At 44.6% G+C, this 12,298-nt stretch overlaps 1 protein-coding gene across 1 annotated transcript in view; it reads left to right on the top strand.

The window, feature by feature from the left end:
* Window positions 1-9,728: 9,728 nt before the first annotated feature.
* Window positions 9,729-12,298, top strand: part of TMEM114 (transmembrane protein 114) — a 208,460-nt gene continuing 205,890 nt past the window's right edge. Inside the window, exons 1-2 of the mRNA XM_075317897.1 lie at window positions 9,729-10,126; window positions 10,207-10,287. Coding sequence (XP_075174012.1) covers window positions 9,943-10,126; window positions 10,207-10,287 — 265 coding nt within the window. The 5' untranslated portion in view covers window positions 9,729-9,942. The remainder of the gene's footprint in view (window positions 10,127-10,206; window positions 10,288-12,298) is intronic.

Genomic DNA, 12,298 nt, shown 5'->3' with positions numbered 1-12,298 from the left:
CATAAGACCCGACTGAAGACAACAGCCTAACCATAGGGGTAAAGCCACCACTCAGGCATAGAGACCCGAGGGGCCAGCGTCTGCGGGCAAAGAGGGCTCTCCCGACACATAAGCTGTGGAGCGGACTACCGTTGCTCAGGCATAGGAGTCGTGATTTCTACACCAGTGAGGTGCAGGAGAAAGGCGGAAACCACCAACCTGTTAAGGGGAAACTGCAGCCGGCTGTGGGCACCTTTCACCATCTTGTTTGGTTTATCAGAGACTCCAGTGTGTTTATCATAGTGAGTACACCAATGCCTTCGGCCACGCACCGTGCCGCACCGCACCGACACCCCAGCACGCATCCATCCCCGTGCCTCAGCACCTCCCTCGGGCCCCCGGGACCATCATCCCCCCCTACCCACGGAGGGGGTCAACACCAAGCTGCGCAACACCATCCCCGGGAGCCTAGTCAACGGCAGTGGTGGTGTCTATCCATTCACCACAACCCGTGGGTGGCTTCATGAACTTAAATACCCTACAAACCACCGCGGCTCTAGCCGTAGACCTCCCCACCGAAATCCCTACGTGTAGCGCCAACCCCCTTTCAGAGCGACGTGACTCTCGGGTCCATGGAGAGCTCGAGCCACCCACCGACGAGCACGGATCCGAGCGGCTCGGCAGCCGGCCGAGCCCCGGGGTGGTACAACTACACCATGGACAAATTCACATAGGGACAAGACATATGACTTAATAGTCAGGAAGGGGTTAATAAAATGGCTGCTGTGAGCATTAACATTGCTCTTGGAATGTGTGTGTGTTTTATGTCAGATAAGGGTATTAAGAAAGTAACTTTATTCCTTTCTATGTTATGTAAAAATGGGCCCTGCAGAATATGTTCTGCTGTAAATCATCAATCTTAGCTACAAGTAAAATATATCTGTTACACGTCGTGGCTCTCTTGTTGCAAGGAATGCGGTGGTCCCCCATTCCTTGTCGGCCACGAGCCCTACTGCTCAGCAGCACCAAAGGTCTGGGAGACTGTGCAGTCTGCAGGAGTTGCCTTCTCAGAGACACAGCAGAAGGGTGACACCTAGTGGTTCTCCCCTTGCAGGGAATGGAGCGGTCTCCCATCCCTTGCCTGCCACAAGCTCTCCTGCTCAGCATCATGGAGGCTCTGGGAAGTTGCGCAGTGTGCAAAGAATAGATGCTCAGGGAAGCAGCAAGACTTCCCATGTCTCTGCACATTGTGAAACCGGGGATCCCGCCTTTATGACCCAGAGGCAGGAGGATGAGCATGTGCTCCACGTGACGTCTTCTGATTCGCTCACTGATATCACACGGCCCCATGACGAGGCTGGTGATGTGCTGAATCCTGACTGGCTGGGCCAGGACGTCACGAACCCTGATTGAGTCACGCCCGTCTCGCGCCCGCCCTTGGGTGGAGCTACACCTCCTTAAAAGCTCCCCCTGCCATCATGGCGGTGCGCGACCGTCCTTCTATGTTTGGATGTCTGGCAGCGTGCTGCCACGCCACTGTACAGACGTCATTGTCTTTTGTGGGCTTTGCCCTTGCTGCTCAGGCAGCACCTGGTTTGCAGGCCGTGTTCCTGCCTTGCTGCTCCGGCAGTATCTCCTTCAACAGGCCGTGTTCCTGTCCCAGGTGAGCTCCTCGAGTCTCCACCGGACTCACCTGGTTATTGAAAGCACACGTGCGTGGGCACCTCTGTGCTACCCTCGTGCCATATCCTGTGACTCCCGCTGGCACACGTGCATAGGCACCTCTGTGCGTCCCCGTGCAACAGGTACACCGTACGAGAAGCCCCGAGCCATACAACCCTCACGGGTTAGGGCGGACCGGTGTACATAGATCGTCTGTGACGTTCCAGACGATCACTAGTAGCAACCCGCTCACTGTTTCCTGACCATAGCAGCGGTCCCTTACACCGCACAGTGGACCTTGACCGGCGGAAGCTGTCCATTTCCCATCTTGGCACGCTTCCCCTGGTCCCCCTCGTAACAATATCTTTGTACCGTGTTAGCCAGTAGAGATAAAAAAAATGTTGTTTAAAAGAACAGAAAGTCCTCAGTGGTTGATACCTTTTAATGGCTAACTGAAAAGATGGTAATAATTGCAAGCTTTCGAGACTACTCAGGTCTCTTCATCAGGCATGGTATAACACAAAATCTGAAGAGTCACATATTTATACACAACAGGACTTAGAATAGTGCAGTAAAAAAAAAAACAAGTTATATGAAACAGAACTATCACTATGGCAGGGGGCAAACTGTTGTGGGGCCATAAATACTGCTGCAGTTCAGTGTGAAAGTTTTATTGTCCTCTGATCAGGGTCTGGTCCAGGCTGTGACACGCTCGGATGGTCAGAGGAGCACATCTTTTAACTGATGTAAAAAGACATGAATCCATGAGACACATTCATTCCTACTCTGAATGTGTCAAAGGTCATCATAAGTTTGTACTCCCATAGTCTCCTATCTCTCTGGGACTTGAAGTTCCCTTTCAATACCAGCAATTTCATGTCCATGATGCTGTGGTTGGGGTTACAGAAATGTTTGGCCACAGGTAGATCCATCCTTTTTTCTCTAATTGTGTGGCAGTGAGAATTCATCCTTGTCCTGAGCTGTTGTCCGGTCTCCCCTACATACAGATCCCCAGTTGGACATTTGGTACATATAATTAAGTACACCACATTGGTAGTAGTGCTGTTGAAGGTACCTGGGATCTTGTAGTTCTGATGTGATCTGGGAATCTTTATCTTGTCCGTTGTCAATATTAATGGACAGGTCTTACATTTTTTCTGGTTGCAGGGAAATGTTCCTGTTGGTGTTGGAGAGGACAGGGAGCTTCTGACAATGATGCTTCTTAGATTTGGGGGCTGTCTAAAACACAGAAGTGGGGGGTCTGGAAAAATAGATTTTAACCGAGCATCTTTTTGCAGTAATGGTTGTAGTTTCCGTGCAGCTCCTCTAAACACCTCCAGATGTGGATTGTAGGTGACTACAAGAGGGACCCGGTTGTTCTCTTCTTTGGTTTTATAATGTAGAAGATGGTTTCTTGATATTCCACACCAGGATGGATTAAATGCTTGCAAAATTTTCCTGGAAAATACAGGAACTGATGCCAATTCTGTGGTGAAGCTTACAAAATTCATCCTCACCCATAATTACTTTGCATTTGACAATGACATATATCTACAGGAGACTGGGACTGCAATGGGAAGCAAAATGGCACCACAATATGCAAATCTTTTCATGGCCAAGCTTGAGAGTGACTTTTTATCCTCTTGTCCTATCAGGCCTCTGGCCTACTACCGTTACATTGATGATATTTTAATTATCTGGACAGAGTCTGAGCAGCAGCTGAAGACCTTCCATGAACAATTTAATCAGTTTCATCCCACCATCAACCTAAGGGGTGCTTCACACACAGCGAGCTCGCTGCCGAGATCGCTGCTGAGTCACGCTTTTTGTGACGCAGCAGTGACCTCATTAGCGATCTCGCTGTGTGTGACACTGAGCAGCGATCTGGCCCCTGCTGCGAGATCGCTGCTCGTTACACACAGCCCTGGTTCGTTTTCTTCAAAGCCGCTCTCCTGCTGTGACACACAGATCGCTGTGTGTGACAGCAAGAGAGCGACAAATGAAGCGAGCAGGGAGCAGGAGCCGGCGTCTGACAGCTGAGGTAAGCTGTATCCAAGATAAACATCGGGTAACCAAGGTGGTTACCCGATATTTACCTTAGTTACCAGCCTCTGCAGCTCTCACGCTGCCTGTGCTGCCGGCTCCGGCTCTCTGCACATGTAGCTGCTGTACACATCGGGTTAATTAACCCGATGTGTACAGCAGCTAGGAGAGCAAGGAGCCAGCGCTCAGTGTGCGCGGCTCCCTGCTCTCTGCACATGTAGCTGCATTACACATCGGGTTAATTAACCCGATGTGTACTGTAGCTAGGAGAGCAAGGAGCCAGCGCTCAGTGTGCGCGGCTCCCTGCTCCCTGCTCACACTGGTAACTAATGTAAACATCGGGTAACCATACCCGATGTTTACCTTAGTTACCAGTCTCCGCAGCTTCCAGACGGCGGCTCCGTGCAAGCGCAGCGTCGCTTACACGTCGCTGCTGGCTGGGGGCTGTTCACTGGTCGCTGGTGAGATCTGCCTGTTTGACAGCTCACCAGCGACCATGTAGCGATGCAGCAGCGATCCTGACCAGGTCAGATCGCTGGTCGGATCGCTGCTGCATCGCTAAGTGTGAAGGTACCCTAACACTCAACTACTCCTGCACGGAAATCAACTTCTTGGACACCATCATTAAACTACGGAACAATGAAATACAGACATCCCTGTACAAGAAGCCAATTGACCGTCCAACATACCTGAAATGGGACAGTTTTCATCCAAAACACATAAAAAAACTCTATTGTATACAGCCAGGCTATCAGGTACAATCGGATATGTTCCAACAGTACAGATAGAGACAATCACCTTGAGGGCCTCAGAAAAACCTTTCTGAATCAAGGCTACCACCCAAGAACAATTGAAAACCAGATTATAAGAGCTACCAGAATATCAAGAAACCATCTTCTACATTATAAAACCAAAGAAGAGAACAACCGGGTCCCTCTTGTAGTCACCTACAATCCACATCTGGAGGTGTTTAGAGGAGCTGCACGGAAACTACAACCATTACTGCAAAAAGATGCCCGGTTAAAATCTATTTTTCCAGACCCCCCACTTCTGTGTTTTAGACAGCCCCCAAATCTAAGAAGCATCATTGTCAGAAGCTCCCTGTCCTCTCCAACACCAACAGGAACATTTCCCTGCAACCAGAAAAAATGTAAGACCTGTCCATTAATATTGACAACGGACAAGATAAAGATTCCCAGATCACATCAGGACTACAAGATCCCAGGTACCTTCAGCTGCACTACAACCAATGTGGTGTACTTAATTATATGTACCAAATGTCCAACTGGGGATCTGTATGTAGGGGAGACCGGACAACAGCTCAGGACAAGGATGAATTCTCACCTCCACACAATTAGAGAAAAAAGGATGGATCTACCTGTGGCCAAACATTTCTGTAACCCCAACCACAGCATCATGGACATGAAATTGCTGGTATTGAAAGGGAACTTCAAGTCCCAGAGAGATTGGAGACTATGGGAGTACAAACTTATGATGACCTTTGACACATTCAGAGAAGGAATGAATGTGTCTCATGGATTCATGTCTTTTTACATCAGTTAAAAGATGTGCTCCTCTGACCATCCGAGCGTGTCACAGCCTGGACCAGACCCTGATCAGAGGACAATAAAACTTTCACACTGAACTGCAGCAGTATTTATGGCCCCACAACAGTTTGCCCCCTGCCATAGTGATAGTTCTGTTTCATATAACTTGTTTTTTTTTTTGCTGCACTATTCTAAGTCCTGTTGTGTATAAATATGTGACTCTTCAGATTTTGTGTTATACCATGCCTGATGAAGAGACCTGAGTAGTCTCGAAAGCTTGCAATTATTACCATCTTTTCAGTTAGCCATTAAAAGGTATCAGCCACTGAGGACTTTCTGTTCTTTTAAACAATCTTAGCTAAGAACAAGTATTAGCTTTGCTTAGTAATGGATATAAAGATTATTAATTCATTCAAATAATTACAGAAATAAATAAACCTATGATGACAAATCAATTGCTCCAACCAGGAATACCCCGTGATATATGTACATCTTTCCTGTGTACATAGGTTCCCTACTGTGCTCCGAAACCACGCTGCTTGGTTTATTAGCTGTTATGTGTCTGCTTGCCTGAGATAGAGAAGACATATCAGCTTCCCAGGTGGCAAGCACTGGTGTGAATGGAATCGGCACTAAGCATCATGCCACTAGAGGAAAAAAGGTTAATAGAACTTATAGTAAAACAAATTGGGTCAAAACTATAGAGTCTGTATAAAAAGCAATCACATCTTGTCTCTGGTGTCTGTGGGGGCCCTCTGTCACAATACAGCATGCCTGTGGCTCAATGTTACAGATTTTGCACTATGGCCCACCCAGCTGCTTTATTAAAACTTCTGGTATAAAACATTAACTTGAATCACTTAAAGGGGTTGTCCATTACTCAGACTACACCTTCTCAATCCGTATGTTTCCCCCTTTTAAAATCCCAACACTTTTACTCACCTCTTATTCCAGCGGCCAATCAGCTGTCACTTCACTCTTCCCTCCTGCGCACATATCACATAGCTATGATTAGGAGTGCATCACACACTCAAAACACATCAGATGTTTTTATCCTTCCGTATCCCGTATGTGATATTATCATAAATTTATAACTAAAGAAGAACCTTACTGGATGGATGGTGCAGACTCCATTTTCTCCTATAAGTGTTGTTGTTTTAAAAAGGGGAAACATACAGATTGAGAAGGGGATGTTTGAATAGTGAACAACCCCTTTAAGGGAATCTGTCACTAGTTTTTTCTTACCCCATCTGAGACCAGCATATCACAGAGGCAGAAACCTTGTATCAGTTACTGAGTGCTGCATTTTTGATAAAAATGTTAATGTGCTAGAGATCTAGCAGTTCTCTGAATGCTGAGCTTTGTATAGCCCAACCTACAACACTGATTGAGCGCTATGTGCATACAGTCTACATAGGCAGAAAGCTACCAATCAGTGGTGGGGACGGCGTTATACAGAACTCATGATTATAGAGAACTTTGTGGCAACAGGTTTACTTTTCCCCAGTGATAATCTCCTGCTGATAATATCGTGCTTCTCTCAAAATGACATCAAGCAACTGAGAAAGTGACACATTGCTGGAAACAGGATCTCTGATTTTACACTAAGTTGCTCTCAGATAGGGTGGCAAAACCCTGGTGACAGATTCCCTTTCAATAGTCTGTCATATACTGGAGGGTAAAATAAGTATTGGACACGTTACCAATTTTCTAAGTAAATATATTTAAAAATGTGCTAATGACATAAATGTCTTACTAGATGTCGGTAACAACCCATCCAATCCACACAAGCAAAGAAATCAAACCATAGATGTCCATAAATTTAGTGATGTGTAATAATGAGAAAAACATAGGTAAAGATGGTTAACCTTGGGGAGATCAACATCCGACACCGCGGAGACACCATCACGTGTTTCTCAACCATTTCTCTATCATGTGATGGTGTCTCCGCGGCATTCTTGTTTTGCATATTTTCCCAGGGAGCCTTGTTCTAGTGTCACTGCATTGAGAAACACGTGATGGTGTCTCCGCGGTGTTGGATGTTGATCTCCCTGAGGTTAACCATCTTTACCTATGTAGTCTTCTACTAGGCATTGCTCCCTCTAGCCAGTTTCCTACTCTACACTGATGAGGGGCAAATACCCCGAAACAGCTGTCTGTGGAGGGATACCATGTTTGGCATAGGTGGTTTCCTTGACTGGAGACTGCCTTTCCCATGGTTGTTCCTTCCCGGTGAAAAACCTGGCTAGTTTCCTGCTAGCGTTGAGAAACATGGGATGGTGTCTCCGCGGCTTTCTTGTTTTGCATAATAATGAGAAATGACACAAGGGAAAAAATATTACTGAAATTTATTTATGTCATACAAAAGCCTTTGTTAGTGATGACAACTTGAAGATCCCTCCTGTATGAAACTAGAGGCATACATTGCTCAGGTGTGATTTTGGCCCATACTTTCACACACGCTCTTCAAATCCTGAAGGTCCTGTGAGCTCCTTCTGTGAACTCTGAGCTTTAGTTCATTCCATACATTTTCTATTGTTACTCAGCTACGGTGATTGGCTGAGCCAATATAGCTGCTTTATTTTCTTTCTTTAAAATCAATTGAGCATTTCCTTGGCTGTGTATTTGGGATCATTTTCTTGCTGAAATGTCCATCCTTATTTCATATTCATTATCCTGGTAGACGGCAGCATATTTTTATCAAGAGTGCCTAGGTACATCCTTCTTTCAATTATATGAAGTTTGCCAGAGGCCTTTTGCGGAAAAACATGATGTTCCCACCTCCAAACTTCACTGGTATGGTGTTTTTGGGGTGATATGTAGTACCTTTTGGACTCCAAACATGGTGTGTATTATGGCATCTGAAGACTTTAACTTTGGTCTTATCTGACCAGACTATATTCCCCCAGTATTTCATTTGTCTAAATGTTGTTGAGCAAATTTGAAATGCGGTTGAACATGCTTTTTGCTCTTCAATGGAGTCTTGCGGGGTGAGCGTGCATACAGGCCATGGAGGTTAAGTGCAATACTTCTTGTTTTCTTTGAAATGTTTGTATCTCTTCAGTATCAACTGCCATCTCCTATCTCAGTGATGGGAAAGTCTTCACTGAATACAGATTTTACCTCAGAATTCAGACTTTTGATAATGACTGATCCATTTTGGCAGAGAAAGAAGCAAATTTCTCTGATAAGATATATTACAAAGTTGGTTACTTTTATATGTAATATTGATTTATGAAATAAAAATAAATATGAATGTTATGCGTTAAATGTAAGTAGCTTACCCCCTCTTATACTCATTTTACAGCTGTTTCATATGTGTGATCCACACGGGTACATAGTCCATGTGAAAACATTGATGTGAACGCAAAGCCATTGAATTTAATGGGTCTTCGTGTGTCTGTGTAGTTTTAGAGGTGTCTTGTCAGAACTATGGTCCCGACTCGTCTGTCTTATGTAAGTGTGTTGCTCCTACTTCTACCCCCAAGTTGAACCCGCCCACCAGGTGGCTGGCTTCAGTGACCGGGGAAGTCCCATGCATCGTGATGGCCACGCCTCTATCTACCCTGAGCCAACCCCCCTGTAAGCTGAATGTAAAGTGTGAATATGGAACACCAGTGATTAACCCCACCTTACCTGAGATGGATACCGTACCTTAACAGAGGTGCAGTATCCTATGGCAACCAGAGCCTCAGGGGCGCCACATCTGTGTCTCCGGTACATGTGAAAACAGACTTCACACATCCCGTAGACACATGTGACGGGGTCTTAGGCTATGTGCGCACGTGTGCGTAATTCATGCAGTTACACTGCGCTTTGTAGCGCAGAGTAACTGCATGCGTCCTGCGTCCCCTGCACAATCTATGGAGATTGTGCAGGGGCCGTGCGCACGTGGCATATTAGAACGCAGCGATTTGGCTGCTGCCCGAATCGCTGCGTTCTAAGAAGTGACATGTCACTTCTTCCGTGCGCTTTGCCGGCAGCCCCTGCTCTGTCTATGGCAGGAGCTGCAGGCAGAGCGCACGTTCTCGCCGGCACCATGCGCTTCAGAACGCAGCTTTTCAGCTGCGCTCTGAAGCGCACCTTTTCGGGGCGGTGCAGAGCGCACACGTGCACACATAGCCTTAGGATGTATAAAAGCAGCTATTTTATTATAGTATAGAATTAGCAATTAAGTGATGAAATGATACATATGTAGAATAACAGGTGCCATCAGGACATCCATCAAAGGCTGTCCATATTTCATGTGCACTGATCATTCCAGTTTAGTAATGTAAGAAATTAACTATACATTATCAACATTCTTTACCATTTACTCTACATTTGATTAATTAAAATTTTCTAAAAATATTTCTTGGATTTGCCAAAGGGAAGATACAAAGGCGCCTTCTTAAAAATCTTACAATGTGCAGCGCAGGAATATTATATTCCTCTCTGCAGTCTCCATCTCTGGCTTATTTGTAGTGAGACCAGAAAAGCTTTCAGTGCTCAGCTTGTTGCATGCTCTGAGCTGTGTCTGCTGAATTGTCATTCCTACCATTGACTGAGCTATAACATCACTGGAACCGTGTGAACCTAGGAGAGAACAGATTTTTGCTGTGGTCCTGATGGGACAAATGATGTGTATTTCATCCTGATGGAAAAAATTTGCATGGAAATCTGCTACCTACAATCCTACTGACCTACTGGAGCATTGATAATTCCATCTACAATGAAGCTCAAGTTGAGTATCCTGTCTGCGTTTGTCGCCTTTGTTGGCATTTTGAGCTTTATATTTTTGGTGGTGGCTATCGGAACGGATTTTTGGTATATAATTGATGCTTCCAAATTGGAAATAAAGAACAACTTGTCAGAGACCATGAGCTCCCACTCAGGACTGTGGAGAATGTGTAAATGTAAGTAACATCTGGACCCATTTTATAACACGTCACTCACTTCTCTTGTCTTCATTTGATTTCCCTTCTTTCTCTTCCAGTTAAAGACAAATGCTCGCCTTTGATAAATCCTTTCTGGCATGGTAACTTAAACTTTACAGATCCACAAAAACAACTTTTAAGTGAGTTAAGTTCCTCATTTTCCAATATTTTATTATTTTCTTATGTATTTCCACAAAAAAAGTACTTATTTATTTATTTTTTTTGCACTGGAAAGAGTATATTATCTGTTCAAATGGAATTGTAATAGTTAACTTCTACTGGTGTGCTATGCCATAATTACATCTAATAAACTGTAATTGCCGTATTTTACTTAAATTCAAAGTCTCTTCTTTAAATAACAACTAGAACTTCTTACTTTAATAATGTTAAAGGTTTTTACTGTTTTTATTACTATGATTATATTACTAGGTTTGAAAACTAGGTTTTGGAATTTTCCTTAGTAGAAGAGTAATAATAAACTGCTTTTGATAAAATATAAGACATTTTAGTGCTATTTTTAACAATATGCTTTACTGTAATCATATATCGGCATGACTTTTTCAATACATTTGAATTATTACAACTTTTATAGTAATTATCAAAAATAGAGTTCTAAGCATTTGTGTTTTAAAAAGGTTGATGGGTATTTTTGGCAGTGTTGTGTCGCCACCTGCTGGTTGCATGTTATACTGCAAGGAGGTCTGAAAAAAAATTACATTTATTATGATTATTGCTACTGTTTTTTTGTTATTGATCTTACTATATTAAGTATATTTTTCCAGTATAAATTTATTTTATTTTTTTCACTTATACTTCTTTTTTAACTACATTATATAGTGACTGACTTAAATAGCAAATACTACTACTATCACTACTACTACTACCACTACTATTACTATTACCACCACTACTACTACTACCCTACTACCACTACTACTTATTACTACTACCACTGCTACTACTACTACTCTACTACCACTACTTACTAATACCACTGCTGCTACTACTACTACTCTACTACCACTACTACTACTTACTACTACCACGGCTGCTACTACTACCCTACTACCATTACTACTACTTACTAATACCACTGCTACTACTACTTCTTACTAATACCACTGCTGTTACTACTACTCTACTACCACTACTTACTAATACCACTGCTGCTACTACTAATAATACCATTGCTATTACTACTTCTACTACTCTACTACCACTACTTACTAATACCACTGCTGCTATTGAGTCGCCCTCAGCGCCGCGGCAGTCGACTCAGGGACACCGCTCCACCTCCAGGGACGCTGCAGGGACTTCTCTTAGGGATCTTCTATGGCAACAGGTATGTCCAGTTATTTACATCTGAGTCGTGACGCCACTCTCGGTTTGCGGTCAGGGTTATGGGTGACCGCCACTGCAATTTAACGAGCGTCTGGGGCTGATGGAATCTGCAGTTTGGTGGTGTGGCCTTCCAAGAGTGAGGCTGGCGCCAGGGGCTCGGGTGCATGTGTAGAATAACAGGTCGCAGAATAATTCAGTCTCAGTCCAAAGTGCCTTTCAACTTGTTTACTCACTTTTGGATGCTTTGTTGTGAGAAGCCCGGGCGATACTGAGACAGGCCAAGATGGAACTAGAATTCTTTCAGGCCGTTCTGAGGGTAGCTGTTAACTCGCCTTCCTAACACTTCTTTTGTTTCGGATAACCCCTGACTTGCAGTATCATGGGATTCATCCAGGGAAGTCGCTACTGCCTTTCCTCCCCTTTCTGGCCCATTTGCCGGCAGCGTGAACCAGGTGAGATGGCTTCTGGCCCTATCTCCTTATGGGTCCCCTTGTTGCTGCTGAGTCTCGAACTCTGTATCTTTGGTGAGCAACCTCTAGTCCCCTCACCGGTAGGTTTAGCAGATCAGTAAATGGATTTCTGGCTGTAGGGACCTGTTCCCTGTGTGTGTCCTATCACCAGCAGCTACCACACCTGCAGGGTCTGATTAGCGTGGCTGTACATCTGCTTCTTTCAGCAACTTCTGTACACTGCTCCAGGCTGGCTTGCTCCTCCTACTCTTCTGACTGCCACTGCAACCTAGCTTCCAGCCTCTCCACTGCACCCCTTGCTGAGAATTGAAAGCTAACCTCTTCTGAGGCTACCCAAGGG

Source organism: Anomaloglossus baeobatrachus, chromosome 7 (genome assembly GCF_048569485.1).
Source record: "Anomaloglossus baeobatrachus isolate aAnoBae1 chromosome 7, aAnoBae1.hap1, whole genome shotgun sequence".
NCBI classification, from domain to species: Eukaryota; Metazoa; Chordata; class Amphibia; order Anura; family Aromobatidae; genus Anomaloglossus; species Anomaloglossus baeobatrachus.
This window is presented reverse-complemented; position numbering and strand designations above follow the sequence as displayed.